Genomic DNA, 20097 nt, shown 5'->3' on the forward strand with positions numbered 1-20097 from the left:
CTTGTTAAACTGGAAGTTTTACCTAAAGCATCTCCTAGGAATCAGTAGTTTGTCAAAAAAACATGTGAAGATTAAAACGTCAAAAGGAAATAAGTTTTCATAAGAGTACTACTTTAATACTTTTATCTGTAATGGCGACCATACAAAGGTAGGTATTTTAAGCCAAGTATGAATGAAGATGAGTGTAGGTTGAGTGGCGTGATTTGTAATTTTGTTACTGACTAAGGCCGATACTACTACTACTACTACTATTACCAATTGAGATGGGGACTTAAATGGGATTATTTTTAGTTACCCAAAATGCGTAATAGATAACTGTGAAATGGAGTGAGTTGCCTTGTGTAGCTTTGTCACTGATTAAGACTATCCGTTTGACCGTTTCTTTGGCCAGGTAGCTAGGTCCAGTATTCTGTCAAATTTCTGTCTTTTTTTCAGGATTTCCCCCCCACCTTATACCTTAAGAACACATAAGACCAAATTCTTTAAAGCCAGTGTTCAATAATTAAAAACATGGTAAGAAAAATGCATGTTTAGATTTAGCTAACAAAGAATACATGACTCTGTTGGGAATATATGGAAGTATGTTACTTGTTGTGTAACATTTTGGCCTTTTGAACTAAAAGGATACAAATGTTCACTAACTACAGAGTAAATGAAGTTATTAGGAAAGTTAACAGCACAGTTCTATTATATCACATTATATTTATTGTCATAGAGTCAACAATATTACCATATTGGTCAAACAATAACAAAGTAAAACAAATATCACAGATACTCTATTGTGCTAATGCACTATGGGTACTATTTACGATGGAAGACGATCATCTTTAGGGATTTTTTGTAATACTTGTATAGTATAGAGTAAAATATATAATTTTCAATATCTAACTCGAAACTTCTTACATAAACTAGATACAGCCAGTGTCTAAAAGTATTGTTCTTAAATATAAAAGTGGAATAAATAACTAACAAATATTATTAATTCTCAAATTCAAACATCATCTATATCTTAAATTTATTTTTAGTTTTAAATTTATCCTAGTTTGTATTAGCATTAATTTGTATGAAGGTCTCAGTCTGTTATATTATGTTGTTCACAATGCTTGTGAAAGTAAGTATTGTCAATAGAGTAAATAGTAAATATACTATTTAAACATTTTTATAAGAAGTCTTGACAACATCCGATTGTTTAAAAATGGCATGACAATATTTAATGAACCTGTGTGCAGTGATATCCGAATCACAAGACAGTTACTTTATTGACTTGTGCCTTGAAGGTTTTGGTGGGGACACATTAAGGTGAGCAAACGATGAACAATGAGTAAACTATGATAAATGTTAAAAGAAAGTATCAAGATGCAAACCCACAACATGCCTAAAAAATAAACTGATTTTAAATCTACTGCTGCACAGGATGAATCGCAAGGGTATGGAAAACATGTCTAGCACAAAGATTCCAAACCAGCGTATATAAAATTCACACTACTTTTATCACTGGCTGTATCTATGCTGAAATAGCAGAACCTCTATTAATAATCTTTACTAGTAAACTCAATTACACTTTATACAAATGTGAGTTCAAAAGTAAAAACCGCATTGCATCAATTTAGGGAAGGAGTCAAATAAATTTTGCATGGTTTTAGGAAAGGGAATCTGCCAATGAGAAATTAATTCCTTCCCTTTAGAGAGACCTTTTGGAAATGCCATCGTTTCAACCCAAATTCATTTAGGAGCTTTACAATATTTTAGAAATGGAACACAAACTAAGTTAAATATAAATTACACTCAACGTACAGAGTGAGTACAGAAGGCTATATTACCTGTACTACCTTGACAGAAATTTTAGGTCTGTTTTCAACAGAGTAGATGATGGTTTTAGAAAGTATTGGGCTTAGCAGGAATATTACGTTACAGCAGTTTTCCACTTGAAAAACAAAATTCACCTCGACGGACCAAGGAAATCTTGTAATATTAACTCTTTACCAAACCAAGTAAATGCAATTTGGTCTTTGTTAATTTAATTTGTCAGATATCCTTAATAAAGAATTAACAGAGGTTCCACTATAAATATAACACAGTAGCTTCTACAATGATCTATGTTCAAACATACACTTACGAACAACGGACAAAAATATCTATATTTTAAATTTACTCACAACACTTCAATATTGTCAAAGATTTGAATGTAGTAATTATTGTTACCGTTACAAGTGTAAAGTTACACTTTAACAACTACAGTAGGCCTAATTACTATAACATTTAATAGCTTAATGAACTAATTGATACGGAAACAATTTTAATTTAGTGACCGAATAAAGGCATTGGACTACAAACATAAATTTTGTTTGCCTACATAACAGCTTTTAAATTATTGAATAGCTACAGTACAGAATTAATAGTACAAAAGTATATTACATGGTATGCTCAATACATGTTTAGTATATTTTATATAAGAGAAAATATATCTTTTTACTAATAGTAAAGTTATCTATGACGATGACAAATGTAAATCAAGACAACTTTGAGCAATTAAAACATAATACTCTTTACTCAAATACAACTTAAATAAAAAAAGCTCAAAATAAATAATGTCTAATTCAAATGCAATAAATTACTTACAATAACAAAATGTTTATATACAAAGGCTATGAAAAAAAATCAAATAAATAAAAATCCTCATAGATATACTGCTAGGCGAGAAAAAAGTTTATGGCTAGTATAAAAATATATTTTGTATTGGAATGTTTGTTTGCCTAATTAAAAAAAAGAAAAACTATGTAAACCGTTTTAATCTTATTGTCACTATTTATTTGTCACTGTTGGCAAGCAAAAAACTTCTAAATTAATATTCCATAACATTAACTGTTCTAATTGAGCTGCACTTCACTCTCAAAAAACTTGTCGACAAATTTACAAAAACTAAAATTTGTTAGCTAAATTTACTAATAACTTCAGTTATGAGTCAGATTTAAGATCCTGAGAGCCCAAAATGTCATAAAAGTATCTAATTTTAGAACGTGGTATAGGCTTTATAATCTCACTTACTCAAGTCCTCACTTAGTTTTTGTCAATTTTGTCCAAACCATCATCGTATTAGAATTCCCAAAAGCAATGTTTTCACCATCCATAGAGTATTCAAACCTTTATATAGACTACTCATTCTGAATCACATGATGGTAGTTTATATAGTATAGACAACGTATCGTCTATGTTCTGAATAAGCAAGTTTGCATTGGATCAATTCAACACTCAAGATTGATGAAATTTTATCACCACACACTATACTTTCCAACTAAAATTTATAAAATGACCAAAAACTAGAAAGTATTTTACTTCTTACAACTTCAAACACTATCCCATGTACGATTCAGACTTGTGCACTGGATTCCCAGAAATCCATAGGTAATAGAAAACATTCTAAAAAAAAACAGAGTTACACTGCTGATCTACTTTTTACAAATTTTCCAGTCCTAAACATAAAAATAAAATTTATGAACAATCATAACTGACCACCGCTGGGCTAGAGGAAAATCACTTCTTTGCACACCCCTCTCTGGTTCCTCTTCATGTATCAACATGTTTTTACCGTAGTACTCATGGTAAGACCTGGACCCGAGACCGATTTAATTTTTCATTTTGAGGTCCCTAGAGGCCAAAAACACCATCCGTTCAAATTCATATATATATATATATATATATGTGTCCGTTAGCGCGATAACTCGAGCAAAAATGATCCGATTTTGATGAAATTTGGTACAAACGTGTAAACTTACGTTTATTCGAACGAGTTCGCGATCCAGCATAATCGGACCATGGGAACGGGGGTTTATGGGGGGTTTTATGGGGTAAAAATGGGTTTTTCCCATTTTTGAACCTAAAAACAAAAAAATTTGCGATTTATTTCTAAACCGTTTTGTAGAGCTTAAAAAAAGAAATAATTTAGTATATTGAAGCGCTGTTGTATGCCTAACGGTCATGGAGAAAATTCAAAAATAGTGTAATTAAAAATTCCCATGTTATTCTTTTGGAGAAAATGAAAATTGTTGTAGTTTACTTGTTTATGGGTATATATTGATAAAATTTGGCAAATTTATTTATTTCATCCTATACTATTGACGTATGGTCAAAAAACACTTTTTACCTTCCCCAAAGCAGCAAACCTAAGCACTCGTTAAATCTAATGTTATTTAAATAGGGAATAATATGTCTTATTTATGGAAATATTTTAGTAAAAATGTAATCAGACGAGTTGAAATTCGCTTAGTCTGCAGGTTTGCTGCGGCGGGGGTATTTTTATCTCTTATAATTAAACGTTCTCTGTTTAAACGTCTTCAGTACCTACTGGCACCCTAATCCAATTTTAACTTTTCTTAACCTATTCTATAACAAATTAGCCTTCCCTTACTCAGATATCTTTTTACGTTAATCAGTGGAATTGTAAAATTTTTGTCTTATTTACGTTAAGGTAAATTTATTATTCCATCAAACACAAGTGTTTTTTGTGTTGAGTAGTGAGAGCGACAGTGAAGACTCTCTACAAGCATATGAACAGTCTTTGTGCGGATATTTTCCATTAGTATTGTTCTTTAGCCACTAAATAGTACCATTGTGATTGTATTTTGGAAAAATAATTATCTTACAGAGTGAAATGCAGTTACAAGAACATAACTAGAGACAGTGGAATGTAAGCCTACTTATGGCGTTGGTGGCTGCTGAGTGTTCTTGGCGTGCGCCGCCTGGCGTCTCAGATCGGAGCGGATGAGTGCCGTAAGTCCTGTACCTATTACCAGACAGCAGCACAGTACTGCGTTGGCCCACAAGTCGCCGATCAACTCCAGCACATACGAGGACCCTGTCAACACGGCAATTGTTGGAATTAAAATATTTGTGAAGGTTTTGTGGGTTTCATTCGCCTCTATCGTATGGTGATATCTAGTTGGTCAAATACAGATAGACACACAAGTAAAACAAATATCACAGATGCTCTAATGTGCTAATGTACTATGGGTACTAATTACGATGGAGATCGTCCTGGAGATCGAGTCCGACTATTTTAGGAACCCGAAAAGTGTCCAGCTTGTTTAGAGCGGAAAAATTTTATTTTTGTCCTGTACGTGTGTCAAACGCCTAACAACGACTGACTTTTAATACAATTGAACTTAATAATCCAAATTTTTTCAAAACAAGAATTTGGTAGACATAGTAAAGTAGCGTACTATTGAACATTGAAGTAGACATTCCATCTATATGAACCAGCTGTAAGCAATTTTAAAAGAAACTTGTTGCATGTAATAATTTCAGTTTGAAAAAGATACTACAGACACTGTTAATGACACTTTTTGTTTTTACAGTTAATATGTAAGAAACATGATTTCAACAGGTGCCATCTAGTTGCAGGACATGTTGTTTACACATTCACAGATATTTTTGAAAATTAAAATAACAAATCGAAAATATAACTCGGGAAGGAAATTTTGTCAGCTTTACTGATTGAGATTACACTTCAGGACTTACCAATTGTAAACAGGATGCCAAAGACTTGAGCTCCCGCGTTGAGAAGTCCTGCGGATGTGCCTTCAGGCTCCGGATAGGTTAACTCGGCTCCCAGCTCAAAACCAACCGGCAAGTATCCTGTCATGAAGAATCTACAAAGCAATATTGTCAGAAAATTTAAATTATCTTAAATTTAAGGTAATAATGATTAATAATTAGATGTTCAGTAGACTCTATATTTGGGATTTGTTTGGTTCAGACTAGGGATGGTTTGGACAAGAAACTGCTAATGACTCACCCACATGTGACGCAACTAAAAGGTTTTTATATAGCCCTATAAATTCTGTAATCTAACATTTTTGGTCATTTCACACTCTCCCAGAAAGCGTTTGATTGTTAATAGTCTTAACAGATTAACAATATACAAAAAATAAACGCAATGCTGCATAATTAAATCAAAACATACCCGAGCACTGCAGCAGTTACGTAGACTACAGCGATATATCCACAGTTCAGTGTGAAGGTGTAGATCACCATGCCAACCAACGAGAAGAAATAAACAGCAAGTGTCGTCTCCCTGCAAAAATCCTAGGTTAAAAACATCTGAGGATGTGATACTCCCTGGGTGTGAGTACTACGACTATCCACAGTACTATCCTGATAATTAGACCAATTCGTATATACCAGGGCAAAAATGTGGTTCGGAATCCACTATAAACTGTAGGTCCCTTAGATGCCATTAGCTGTATGGGCTTTTAATTAGTAGTTTGTGTCTAAGGAATAAGTCGGCCTTAGTGACTAACACGACTACAAGATCGCGCCACTCATCCTACACTTATCTCCATTCGTAGTTATCTTAAAATGCCTAATTTGTATGGTCACCATTTCATTGAAAAGTATTTAAAAGTCTTCATAATTTCTCATATCATACAGTTAGAACTCTTAGTAGGCCTATCTATAGCCTACTTAACTTGGAGCTTGGCGTACATTTACATACAATTCAAAATGTAAAATCAGAAATGATTTTGAATAGCTTTTAAAAACAACACACATAACACATAACAATTAGAATGAATGGAATAGTGTTTTGGCCTTAACCCTAATAGCTTCTTCCAAATAGGGAAATTTGCAAAAAAAAAAAAAAAAAACGGTCAAACATATAGCAAAAACTAACTAATGGCAAAACATTACAATGGGATTGCTGACAACACACTTTAAAATTGAACATTGTAAACTATTCGTACTTGAATTTGTGTGTCTTGTCAAGTACAACTCCACAACAAACGGAGCCCAACATTCCAGCCACTACGATCATCAGACCAATCCTGCCAACGTCTTCTTCTTTGCCCTGAAAAAAAACAAACATGATAAATGGACTAATCCAAACAACTCGGCATTGACCTTTTGGGAATTATTTAGTTGTTTACTATAGTTTGTCTAAAAGGATTGTTTTTAAAATAATTTAGTGAAATTCATTGGCACTTATTTGATGAGTCGTAGGAGAGACCCAGTCAGATGACTATGAAACCAAGGCAGAGATGTGCACTTCAGTGCTAACATTGAATTTTATCAGTACTCAATCCAAAACACTAAGAAAAATTTTACAAGCACCTTGGTTTGTCACAAATAATGTTATTCATCAAGATACAAAATTACTGTATATTAGAGAAGAAATAAAAAAAACAAAGCGAAAAAAATCAAAGAAAGCCATCCAAATTCCCTGGCAGTTAACCTCCTCGATAATAGTGAAGCTACTATAGGCTCAAAAAAGTTAATCCAATAGACCTTCCAAATCGTTTTTAGTTACACTTTTTAAAAGTTTTTGTATGTTAGTGCACTTGATGGAGTGTAACTAACCCATGTTAAAATTGTCATGAAATTGACTTATTGTTCTAGTATAGAATAGATTGTAAATAAATATTTGTAAAAAAAAAACATGCCACATCACTTTTGTACCATACTCTAGGTAATGGTTCAACCCTTGCTTTGCTGGATATGTTCCACCATTGAATTTTGGATACTGAAGACCGTAAGTTGTCTAAATTTAGTATAGGCCTATTCCATCTTTATGAGAGTTGGTGTGAGATAAAAGATTATATAGTTTAATGTAAGTTGTCTTGGTTAAAAAGTTGGTGTATTTGACAGAAATGATTGATTTGCATCAGCAACTCCGTTGTTGGATCAAATCTTGGTTAAAAAGTTGGTGTATTTGACAGAAATGATTGATTTGCATCACCAACTCCGTTGTTGGATCAAATCAACTATGTTTATTTTTATTCCAAAACTAACTACAAATTCAAAATGGTATTATGTCTGGCTCTCTTAGCCAAAGGTACCATGGACAGGCCTGAGGTCTAGGTCAACAGGCAAATGCAAGATTTTATCTGTTAGCCTATCATCACAGCTGAAATACTTCAAATTTCACTTACCGGAAAGTAAGCCAGTACGATCTGATTGAGCAGGGTAGATATGGCGTAGAACACCCCTACATTGATGCCGTATGACACTAGCAGTAGCATGTACCCGGTGTTAGTAACCAGGTGTTTGATAGAGGTTAGGAAGGGTATGGACGCTGCGCTGCGTTGTACAGCCTGTGCCGGACTGGGCGGCAACTTCGGTGAACTCTGGAAAACTGTGAGTACTTCAGAGACTCTATCACGCATCAGATATCACAATTAACATTGTCTCACTCCAGATTTGCAACGTGAAGGCACGAAATAGTGAGCGCGTAACATGCAGGCAACGTCGTATGCGCGCGAAATACGTTGGCAGCACTGGCTGTAAATCAGCTGGTCAGCTGTTGTACTGTTGTATTTGTCACTTCACATTAAATGTTAATTAAAAGTTCACTTCTGTGTAAAAATAGGTTATGTTTCTTCACCAATTTATTTGTTTTATGGTAACAGTAGGATAAGTATACTGTGCAACTCGAGTTTAAAGTACAATTGCCTCACTCGAGAAACCATTCCTCACACGGCTCGTGAGTAAGGATTTCTCTCGAGTGAGTCAATTGCTCACTTTTCTCACTAGCTGCACAGATAACTATTTGCTTACCCGACTTTACTGAGGCCGGTTCTGGTCAGATACTCAAAACACCCTACTGTAGACTATAATAGCCTAACTTTTACATAATTGAGTAGGCTCTAATACCTTACCGATTAATACCCTTTGGTGATTTTAGGCCTACTATATGACCAAGACCAAGGAACTATGAACTAAGGAATGAAAAATTTCAATCAAATTCATTCCAATAGTAAGTTAAGGACCTTTACCTTAGCAAGCAAAGCAATATTGGGATTGTCAAATCAATTTGCAATGGCGCATCACTACTCAACAACTATATCCTTATAAATTATGGATGCCTATTGCCAATTGAATTGCTGACTTGGATTGAATCAAGAATTGATTAGTAGGCCCATTTTGTAAATCAGCCATTAGAGACAAAAAATCATTAAAAAGTTCTGAACAAGAGTATACAAAGGGATTGATGACACTGGAGATTATTATAAATTGCTTAGTGGTGATTATTAAACTTACAGAATAAAATGAGGACTAGAAGAACTGACGTGAGAATAGCCACTCCATAGAAGAGTAAGGAAAGACCGGACCCAATCACATCCAAGTCTTCGCTGTTCTTCACAATCATCGGTGGAATCACAAAGCCTAGGGCCACTCCAAGCTGAAAATATATACATCCTGTGGATAAGAAAAACAAACAGGAAAGTACCGGTATGTGTTTTAAAGATCAGTATGGGTGAAGCCAAGTAGCCTAATTGTCCGAGTCAGTGGCGGCGATTGGGCTTGAGAGGGGAGGGGGGCGAAATCTAGATTTATTGTTGATAGAATTCTATTTTATAATTTTGATAAATATTCCATATGAATGTGGGGGGGCAACTGCCCCCCCTGGCCCCCCCTAAACGCCGCCTCTGGTCCGAGTAGTCATGTGGTAGGCTATATTGCTCGCTTCGCTTTCAAATCAGAAGGTTGCTGCTTCCTGGCTAAGAAGGGTTAGTTCTGAACCCAGCTGCCGTTTCTCGTTGGTTATTGATTAAAGGTGCTTTTCAACAATAGGTCAACATAAAAAAATAAGTTAGTTAAGTTACAACTTTAAGATTAACTTACTGGAAGCATAAAAATTGTAAATGTGGCAAAAACAAACTAAATAAAAAAATAATCAAACGTAACAAGAAAAAGAGAGTTTTGTAAGGGCTAAACAAATTTGAAACTAAGTTAAACAAAATAAGAGTAACTTATATTACACATTATACATCTAGACTAAAATTTACATAGAATGGCTTCAATTAGCCTACCTACAATATACTTGTGTCTTTGTACAGCTAGCCTATAGGTATAGGCCCTAAATAGCACAAGTCGATAAATTAGGTAAGCAACAGTTAGCTTTTATTAATGATAACTTGATTGTCTATCCTGATTTATTGAATTTCATAACTTAATGAAATTATACCTTATGATAATTATTATATGGATAGAGGCTAATTATATGGAAATGTATTAAAATAAGTTACACCTAAATTAAGTTACCTACCCTCTGTAAAACTATCAGTCCCTTGTTAGGCCGTGAATAAAACAACTGTTTTATATGCTGCTAAGTTAGGTACATCTTCAATCTGTAAAAATGTAAACTACGGCATTTCATCTTCTGTCTTTGAATTCATTATGAATTTGTATCGTAGGCGTACAGTATTCATAGTCTATGACACAATACAGAACATAAACAACACAAAATAAAATGTCTGTAACAAAAATTCACTGGATGACTGAGTTGATTGACTTGTTGAAAACACCGAATTGGTGTTTGGCAATTTAATTCATGGTGAAATACTCTAGATGTATAACCCTCGGATAAGAATAACTAGCCACATAATTTGAAAATGTTAGCCTATGTTTAAACTTAGGCCTACTCACTTTTTATAAATAAATGTGCGTCCTAAGACTTTCCCTGGTTTAGGGTCTGTATTGTCCAAAAAAGTAGAACTAACTTACTAATTCTAATTTTAGCCCCATTCTGTAAACTCAACATCAGACTGGAAAATTTGATCTTCAGTTACAGGCTGTAAAGATATTGGGAGCTGGCTGTGATTAGAATAAGATGATGTCGAGGGTTTCATTGTCAACTGTCTATCCTTATTGAGCTGTGACGTTGTAGTTTCACTTTTGGTTCTACGCTTCGCTAACCAATCTTCAAGTGATGCTTCTTGGATATTAGAATAGCTTTTTCTTTTTAATTCAGCCTTTTCTATTTCGTTCTTCATAAGTTGTAAATCTTCTTTGGAATAATGAGTAAAGTTACAATTCTCGTTGAACTGACACTGACCGGTTTGCCTAAATCTTCGACATTCTTCTTTAGCTGATTCCTCCTCATATATTGCTTTTACATCTTTAAACTTTTTGTAATGATTATTCCTATTTCGGATATGGCCTATGCCTTGAATGTGTTTTCTTCGTGATTCTGGATCATCAATAAAGGTTTTATCACAATAGTCACAAAAGTACCTTTTCCCCATTGCTACGAAGTAAGTAACTTTTTAAACCAATACTAGGCCTACCTTATAACTTAGGCCTACCACTATTTTTTTAGATTACGGTTCCTTATAAATTGAATTAATAAAATCGTTTCAGGATAATCAATTTTCTCTTAGCACAGCAATTAAATTACTAAACTGAGCCAACGTTTCTTAACAGGTTTGGTTTGGCCACGGTGGGGTTATGTTTATTTTTATTAACGATTTACAGGTAATTGAAATAAAGACTTATTTTAAACATGATACGTGGTTACGCACTTAATCACTGAAAACACAAGAAATAAATAAACTGAATCTTACGACAAAAACATTGCTATTCAAGCATAGTTTACATAGTTTAGTATTTCCATTTCGTGCTCGCTGCAAACGAAACGACCGTCTGGCTGGCGTCTGCTGGGGCTGGGGGGCTGGCGTCTGCGTCTGGTCTGAATAAATCTCGCGCATGCGCAGTCAGTTTGTTGAGCGCACTAGCGTTTTCTTGTTCATGTAACTGTTTCGTCCGTTGATTCCGCTGATACTTTACAATTAATTCTAGCTGTCAACAGAACTGTGTTTTTTTAATCATAAGATGAGGATGGACATTTTTGGACATGATTAGAAAAGTTATCAGTATCAAATTCTCAGGGGTGAAAGCAAAATGTTCCAAGCAACTGGACATTTGCTCTCAATCTAAATGCATTTGAATGTCTTGATATTTCTTTGTTAAAAAGAAAGAAAAATGTATGTTTATTCACAGGTTTGTTAAGGGATTACAGGAAAGTAAAATATATGTGGCAAACAAGATCAGGTCTTGCTAGTAGTAAATTTTGAGATGAAGTGCGCTGTTGCCGCTGTTATTCTAAAAACGAACCTTACCTTATATATAAACTCGCTTTTGATGTATAAAATAAGCAATTATACGCAGTTTATAGAGCATAAATGTCTGTTCTGACATTTTTGGTTGATTTTATTATGATCTGCAATTTTTGTTCGCACTAAAAAGGCAAACTCTGCTTGAAAAAATCAACTATAACAAAGCACCTTCGAATAATAAAATTCCGTAATATTGAGAGCTTTCAACGGGATCGTTCCAAAAAGTAACAGAAACAGCTACCCGCTATAGCGTGTCGCATCTCATTATACGGGGCAAAATACAGGGGTAACAGAATACGCTAACAAGATGTGGTGTACATATAATCTCATAACAACCAGGGATAAAAGTGAACGCTTTTTATTCACAATGTTAAACATATGAAAAATGCCTACCTGGTTTCCAAAGACCCCGATAGAACATGCTGAGGAGACTTCATCGGGGCCGAACCAGGTAGCGGCCAGAGGTGCGGGCATACTGAGGACGAAGATCTGGGAGATGGCGACCACGGTTTGACCAAGGAACGTGACCAGGAAGCGGTCCGGGGCTACGGAAAACACCTTGATCCATGCTCCTGCGCAGGTCCCCAGAGCTCCAAGAGTGACTGCCACACGAATACCCTGAGGAAATTCATTATTGCCACATAAGAAGTTTCGTAACGTAACCCAAATCCAGGCAGAACTATAAAATACCTAACACAAGTGGAATCCTCTTTCCATCAATTTGTAAAATCCGAAGGTGGGGGTATTTTTTCTCTAATTTTAGGGTTAATTTTATGATTTGCGCTTAAGACCGCTATTGTTATAAAAACAGAGAACGGGCTGTTGCTCATAACTAGGTAAGTAGTTTCATTTGGTTTGGATACTGTAGTCTAAAAATAAGTTAAATCAAGAAACCTTCAGTAATCAACAAAACATCTGTGACATGAGAGCCGAATGGAACTAATCTGAAAATGATTGTCTTCAGCCAATGCTTTAGCTGATCCTAGGATTTATATATATATATAACTTTTCGTTTTAATCATTCACTCAATGAATGAAAGTAGGCTATAATATTATATACTATCTGCTAAACCTAGCAAACCTAAAGTATATATATAGTACTAAGCCACACATTAAACAATTGAAAATACCGATACTGTTAGGTTTGATATTTTCGTAAATATAATGGAGGCGGATATCAAAGTTTCGCTTAAACCCACTTAATAAATACAACTTAAGCATGTATGCTTTACTGAAGTTTGTTGATAAGGTCTCAACCAGTGGAATTTCGTAGCAAGGGACATTCTACGATTTTATGGGGAAAAAATCCACCTCTAACACTTTAACGGGGATGCGGAATACTATCCCCCGGAAAACTACCCCCCCAGGTGAAACGTGACGTCACAAAATCGACTAACTAACCAATATGGAAGCCGTGTCCGCGACTGGAATATTACCCCCCTAGACAAATCATGCTATGTAGTATTAATTTTAATTCGAGTAATTCAGTTGGATAATAGAAAATGCATGTGGTGAATATAAAACATTTTCGATTTTCGAAATGTTACAGCAAGTTTGGTTGGTTAGGTTAGGTTAGATTAGAACTGTTTGACAACTAAATTTGAGTGTCCGTGACTGGAAAACTGCCCTCCGGTCTCTGACGTCAATATGACGTAAGAACCTGCTTGGGGGGGTAGTTTTCCGGGGGGCAGTCTTCCGGCGACCCGGGATTGTTAAAGTGGGTCTTTTCGGTCTTTTAAATAACAAAATAGGCTGCATTCCTCCCGACTGTGATAAAAACGCATGCATGTCAAAACGCAAAAACAAATAGGCCTAATTAATAACATACATTAAAATAAAAGAAAGCAACACTAACTAATCTAGGTAGCGTTTAAAAGCTTGGGTGGCCATACCAGGGATCGGCCGGTCACTCTCACACCAAACTTCTGGGTATTCTAACCCCTAAACTATACTCTGTTCACAAAATTTAGGCAGGTTTAGGGGAAGTTTCCCCCCCACTATTTGTTGCTTAATATATGTTGCCGCTGATTGACGTTTTAGTAAACCTCAGCTGCTGAGCTATAAGATCTAAACTTTTGAGACATCCATAAGCCGCACACCTATCAACCGCAAACTTGAATGACATTTATTATGTGAATCTTCCCCGAAAAATACAAGATTTCGATAAACCCCATGGTGGAATGTATTGATAAACACTCTCCTAAAGGCAGGAACCTCAATTAAAGGGCTGTATTTATTTAATCACATTAAAAATATTGAAGATACATCAGCTGTTAGATTTGTTTTTATTTTAGTTTGTTTACTTTTCCTTGAGTTAACTTCTGATTCTAAGATTTATTTCAAGATTGGATCCAGAGAAGTGACAGTAAGTTTTTCTTATAATGTGGGATAGTGTTCAAGAACTATGTTTCTGTTGTTTACTTATTATATCAGTATAATATAGTTTAAAACACAGCAATTGATGTTGCAGACAAGTTATGTGATAATTGTGACCTAAGGATAGAGTTTGGTCAGGGCCTTCTGTGTTCCAACTGGGAATAAAACGTATCTGAAGAGTATTTTTCCTTGTGACATGGACATTGATAAACTTAATTAAAATCAAAACCAAACGCTTCACAACCGGTAGTTTGCATGGGACAGTACGGTGAAGATCACCCTCTTCTCTGTCTTCTCGTGGCGAGGCACGGGCAGAACAACAAGTTCTTTTAAAGGTAAGAACTTAAGTGTAAGGGGTGGATTACTTCCCCTGAAACCACCTAGTTTGTCATAGATTAAGAATACTCCCTAAGGTGGCATACTTAATCTATGATCTTGTTAACGAAGTATAGCAAAACATACTTCTTGTTCTTGTAATAATCTACGATTAGCTAACTAGTTGAAGTTTCGAAGTTTGAATTCTATAAACCAAGTATCAAAAACAAAATGCAAGTAGATCAGCATTTCAGGTAGATAATTCAAAAACCTTTCCTAGCAAATTACCTTAGTTCAGTTTTCTCAAGCAGTTCATGGTCATAAATCTTTTTACGCAGGAAAGAGCTTCTGTCGAACCGATGGCGTGATTTGTTGCTTTCCAGAAATAAGATTGAAAATAGACTACGGGTGCTTCATTTTGGGCAGTTCAGGTAAAATCTATCAACGATCGTTATTTAGCCTTAAGATTTACGTTCTCACAAGTTTTCAACTTTACACAATACTTAAATAAATAGATTACGTCTAAAAATATAATCCAATTTTTAAATACGCAGTGAGAAATAAATCCTCTTAATAGCCGCCTTTTATGATCACCATGCATAAAATAGCCCGAGTTCGAATGATTTTCATTGTTCTGGATACGCTGTTCATGACAGGTAAAGTAAGGCGTGAAATAGGTTGATAAATGTTTGCGGTTTCCAGAGGAGTATTCAATACCTACCGTATTTTATTTCACTAAACGATAAAATAGTGGCTCCAACATTTTTACGTTTCTACCATAACAGTAAGTGAGTTCTAGAAGGGCGATAAAACTTGTTTTCGATACAAAATAGATATTGTAAAAAAATAATTAGCCTATTTATTTATGATTAGCTAAAACTATAACATAAGTCATAAATGTTCTTGTTTGGATGGATTGTTATTTGTAGGGGTCATATAGAATAGAATATTCATATCTCCGATTCATCTCGTAAAAGTACTATTTTTTGTACCACCTTCACATCCTAGGAAACTAGGTTCTAGCCCGGAACTGTTTTACACATTGCTTCAGGCTAGTCTTAGAGGGTCGTGGCATTATTACATAGATAAAATCCATTGGTGATTGCCGATTGGCATGATTCGAAGCCGGGACCTCACGATCCGAATACCCAAGCTCTACCACTAGATCAGCTCTCTCCATTGACGGCAACGAGCACATTGACGCTCCTATTTCGGTACTATAGGTCGTTTTACCTTCACAAAATTTTTCGGTGCTGCGGCATAAATAATGTTGGTCTTATAATACGTTAAAATCCAACAGCACCGAGTCATAGCATCAAATCCTATAGGTACTACCCTATCTAAGTTTCAGTGTCGTAATACCGAAAAACGTCATCTGTGTTTAAATTTCCTAGACAACGGGCTCCCAGATTCGGGTGCTATAGGCTCCCAAATTTTACAAAGTTATTGGTAATACTACACGTACAGGCTACTCTTATCACTCAATGGCAATATTAAAAACAAATTTGTAAATAATCATTTCCCAGTTACTCAAAGTACTCATTGGAATGAAAAGCAAACTAATTTCGCTCCCTGCTCCAAAAAGATGATAGATAGTCACATGTATTCGCATCAAACATTTTGATAACATCGACGCTGCGTTGTCGAGCAACAGTGCATGGGATGTTGTTGCTGTTGAGGGATGTATTCCGCTTGTTATGATTTATTTATCATTCCCAACCAATCCCTATCTCAATCGCAATAACCGTTTACATTGTCCATTGCCAATGATTTACTTTAATGATTTTGGACGAACATTACTGGAATGGACGTGATATGTCATTAACTTTCTGGTAAATGTCAGTAAAGGTGTAATTATAAAAATAAATATTCGTCTTAATCTGAATACATATTAGTAACTTATACTGTGTAGTGTGAGTAGTAGAGTCAAATAATTATGTCTTGAAGTACGTGTGTGTGGGACACATTGTATGTAATTAAAAACTGATAAATACGAAACAAATACTGTAGTACACATTGGTGTGAAGTAGAATGTTCTTCATTGGTCTAAACTAACTTTACTGTGTCGTACATTCAGCAAAACCATAGACTCTTTATATGGAAATGTATAAAACCGGTATGGAGGTCGAACAATTTTTCAGGAAATATCGTGCAATCACGATAAGTAATCGACATAGTAACTTAAATATATATTTATTTAGCGTGCAATATAGAATTCTCTTTAATGTAATATAGATCCAAACGTGTACAGACAAATGCAATTCGGAAGTGATTAGTACAAGTATTTGTGAATTCCCTCGTGCAGATGACAGATAGCATCCAGTATCAATTTCAGTACAGCAGTTTTCGGTTTTGAATCAAGTACAAATTCCGATAACAATGCTTTTCTACATAACTAACTTTTTTAACCAGCACAACCAGAATAATCAATGTCAATATAGTGGGACACCTAAGTTATTTTGCTGTATTTTTAGGACCATTTGAACCATATTTTGCTGCTTAAAACCAACGTTCCCTTTAGTTGAAGAAAACGTTACATAAAAGCTTCGTAACAATGGAAAAGCTTAAAACGATTTACCGAACAAAGCTAATGAGTTGTGTAGAGAGTAATGTGACTTAATAAATAGTCTTTGTTGCGACTTTGCGCTTGTCTTGAGGACAATGTTTGGCAACAAAAACGTCACTCAATCTTAAAATTCGTTCTTCAAATTACGATTTCTCGAATTTGTAAACTACATTTTAGGTTTCGAATTTATTTCTACTATATTTGGTTGAATTTGGCAGGATTTTAGGTCTTGGTCTCAAACCGCATAGACGATTCGCCGTCAAATAAACTCTTTCCCTTTTTAACCTCCAAGAAAAAGTAATAGTATGCTAGTTTGGAACTAGTCACAGCTGTTCTTGATCATTAGGCTTTTCACACAAGAAGGGTCTGGCTGAAGACAGCTGATTCAGTCAATTAATTAAAAGCTACACTTTGTTTTACTCCTACCTTGCACTCAAATTCAACTTTAAATAAGCACTATTTTAATAGTAACAGTATTATTGTCTTAAACAATGAAAACGATCTCATGTATATGAGTGTAAAAGAGGATGTTGGTTTGTATATTTGTATATATATTTGGCAGTGATACACTCAGACCCCACTAGACCGATGACCACGAAACTTGGTACATACATGTACGATTTCATGGTGTACATATGTTTATACACCATACATTTTTGTATAACTTTCAAGGCTTAGTCCTGGGGCCGTCTTAATATTACCCATGTCAGGGATTTTGAAAGAATTTTACTTAAATTTCTTTACTAAAAAAACATATGAAAGTAAAATGTAAATTAATGGCGTGTTTTTCTTCTGCTATTTAATTGTATTTGTTTATATTATGAGAACTGTATCTTGGTGCCACGTGGTTAATGAATTAGACGTTTGAGTGTATTTTAAATGCAATCCACTATATAAAATGCTGGCGATTTAAGAATCTTTAGAACATGATTACTCTCTTTAGTGTTCTCTTCCCGTTGGGAAGCACGGGTAAAACAGCTAATTATAAAGAAAGAAAGTAAATTAATTACAATACTCACCAACTTGTCAATCAGCCAGGACGCCGGGAAGACGAAGGGTATGTAGGTGATCATGTAGATCATCGATGTCCAGTTGACGTAGGAGCTGGGCACATCGTAGTACTTCTGTACCACATTGGCGATGATGGAGTACTCGATCCACTGCATCGCGTTGGACATTGAGTACACGACGAATAGAGCCAGTATAAACCATCGCCTCGTGTACACTCGACATTCTGCGGAATCATGGGTTGGTATTACTGCAGAGTCGGGCAAAACTCCCGCGTAAAGCGTCTTGACAGTCATCGTGGTATTGCGTCGAATCCCACGGCGTCGAATCCCACAGCTTCGAATTTGCACCGCATCAACACTGATGTGTGGTTACAGTTTGGGGATGTCCTAGGTTAAATTATGATGGGTTTGATTTATATTTAAAATGTTCTGAAAACGAGGTTGGCTATTGGCGTTACTTTTGCTAATAAGTGTACATAAAATTAAATTATTTGAATAGGTGAAGCGTTTTTGTGGAAATAAAGATTGTTCCCAGGCGCAAATTCTTTTTACGACCGTTGAAACGGTTCGGTATGAACCCAAAAATGCAAAATATCATTTTTAGAGAGTTTATTGCAGGGATTAGTATTTTAGAAAGTTTTAACCTTGTGTTTGATGGAGCATTTTAAGCACACTTGATCGTAGAAAAGATACTTGTTTTAAGTATGAGGATTGTCCGAATGATTGTAAGATTTAAACAGCAAGTAGATTGTTTACCGATAGTAAACTATTGCTTAAGCGGGGGGTTTTAGAAAGATGCACAGTGGGGAAGAATTTCCAAATAATGTGTACACAAATGCACTAAAAAAAGAGAATACTAGATTTTTCTTGGATTTGGATCATAGAGAGACATGGGTTGGTGAAACAAACTAGAGAAATTAACGTAAAATTCACTATCGTTGAATTTCGAAAACTACATCTTGAAATACTTTCGAGACGAACTTTATAGTTCGTGATACATTGTCAATAATATTAAGATATGGAAACCATTACGATTACTATACATTTAGCCATAACTTTCAATCACGCCGCTGTATTATTTAAAATTTATTTTATACATTAATTAATATTATTCTTACTACTGAACACAACAATATTTTACCGAGTTTCATGGTTGAATAAACCGTTTTGATCAAAAAGTTCGTTTTTGAAAACACATGAGCAATTATTATGGATAAAGTTATGATGAGAATCACCACCCAAACGTCACACAAGTTCAAAGGCATCTAAATACAAATTCAAGACCATTGTTCCTGATCCTAACAATTCCAGTCTGCCGTTCCTCTTTGTCCTATTCACGTGTCTTTTCATTCATTTTCTATTATCTTAGACCTGCGTCGAGCGTTCGCATGGACGCTATTGTAATTTAGTCTTAATTAAAATTCAAAATACATTATGTCCAATGGGTCATTGTTGATAGAACTGCGTCTGTAAAAATTTGAATATTAAAAACTAAGGTGACGAGTTTTAATTAGGAGATATTCAGAACCTTATTCATTAGTGATTTGATAAATCATTTTTAAGTATTTGTGGCGCAAAATAATACAAATTTGTTACTTTTGGAAATACGTTTCTAATGAAAATACCTTTCAAATATTTTCTATGTTTGATAACATTGAACTGTAAACATTTCTATGGTAATTATGTACATAAAATATGTCAATTGGTCAAAATCATTTGCATTGTAACATTTTTAATATTTGGCCGTTTTATAAATTTTATAGTATGAGTGAAAATACATTGATTGGTGTTGGTTGAACAAATTAATATAAATTACATTCATACATAGGACTACATCACCAACGCCTAATAACAAACTTATTTTAAAAGCAATAGAAAAGTGGTGTTCCTATGATCCGTAGAAGACTTCAGTAACTAGAAAGATTATAAACTATTGCATGTA

The 20097-nt window shown here is 34.8% G+C and overlaps 1 protein-coding gene across 2 annotated transcripts in view; it reads right to left on the reverse strand.

Moving 5' to 3' along the window:
• Positions 1-3898: 3898 nt before the first annotated feature.
• LOC128996485 (uncharacterized MFS-type transporter C09D4.1-like) overlaps positions 3899-20097 on the reverse strand; it is a 54681-nt gene continuing 38482 nt past the window's right edge. The window contains exons 2-9 of one of the 2 annotated variants that reach the window (XM_054421849.1): positions 18165-18379; positions 12282-12506; positions 9031-9172; positions 7923-8125; positions 6738-6841; positions 5960-6070; positions 5515-5645; positions 3899-4852 (exon numbers count right to left, since the gene is read on the reverse strand). In XM_054421849.1, the coding sequence (XP_054277824.1) occupies positions 4695-4852; positions 5515-5645; positions 5960-6070; positions 6738-6841; positions 7923-8125; positions 9031-9172; positions 12282-12506; positions 18165-18379 (1289 nt within the window). In that variant the 3' untranslated portion in view covers positions 3899-4694. Of the gene's footprint in view, positions 4853-5514; positions 5646-5959; positions 6071-6737; positions 6842-7922; positions 8126-9030; positions 9173-12281; positions 12507-18164; positions 18585-20097 lie in introns of both variants that reach the window. The other variant, XM_054421848.1, reaches the window with a different exon arrangement.

This window comes from Macrosteles quadrilineatus, unplaced genomic scaffold (assembly GCF_028750875.1).
Source record: "Macrosteles quadrilineatus isolate MER2022 unplaced genomic scaffold, UCM_ALF_1.0 Scaffold_6__1_contigs__length_79288215, whole genome shotgun sequence".
Taxonomy (NCBI): domain Eukaryota; kingdom Metazoa; phylum Arthropoda; class Insecta; order Hemiptera; family Cicadellidae; genus Macrosteles; species Macrosteles quadrilineatus.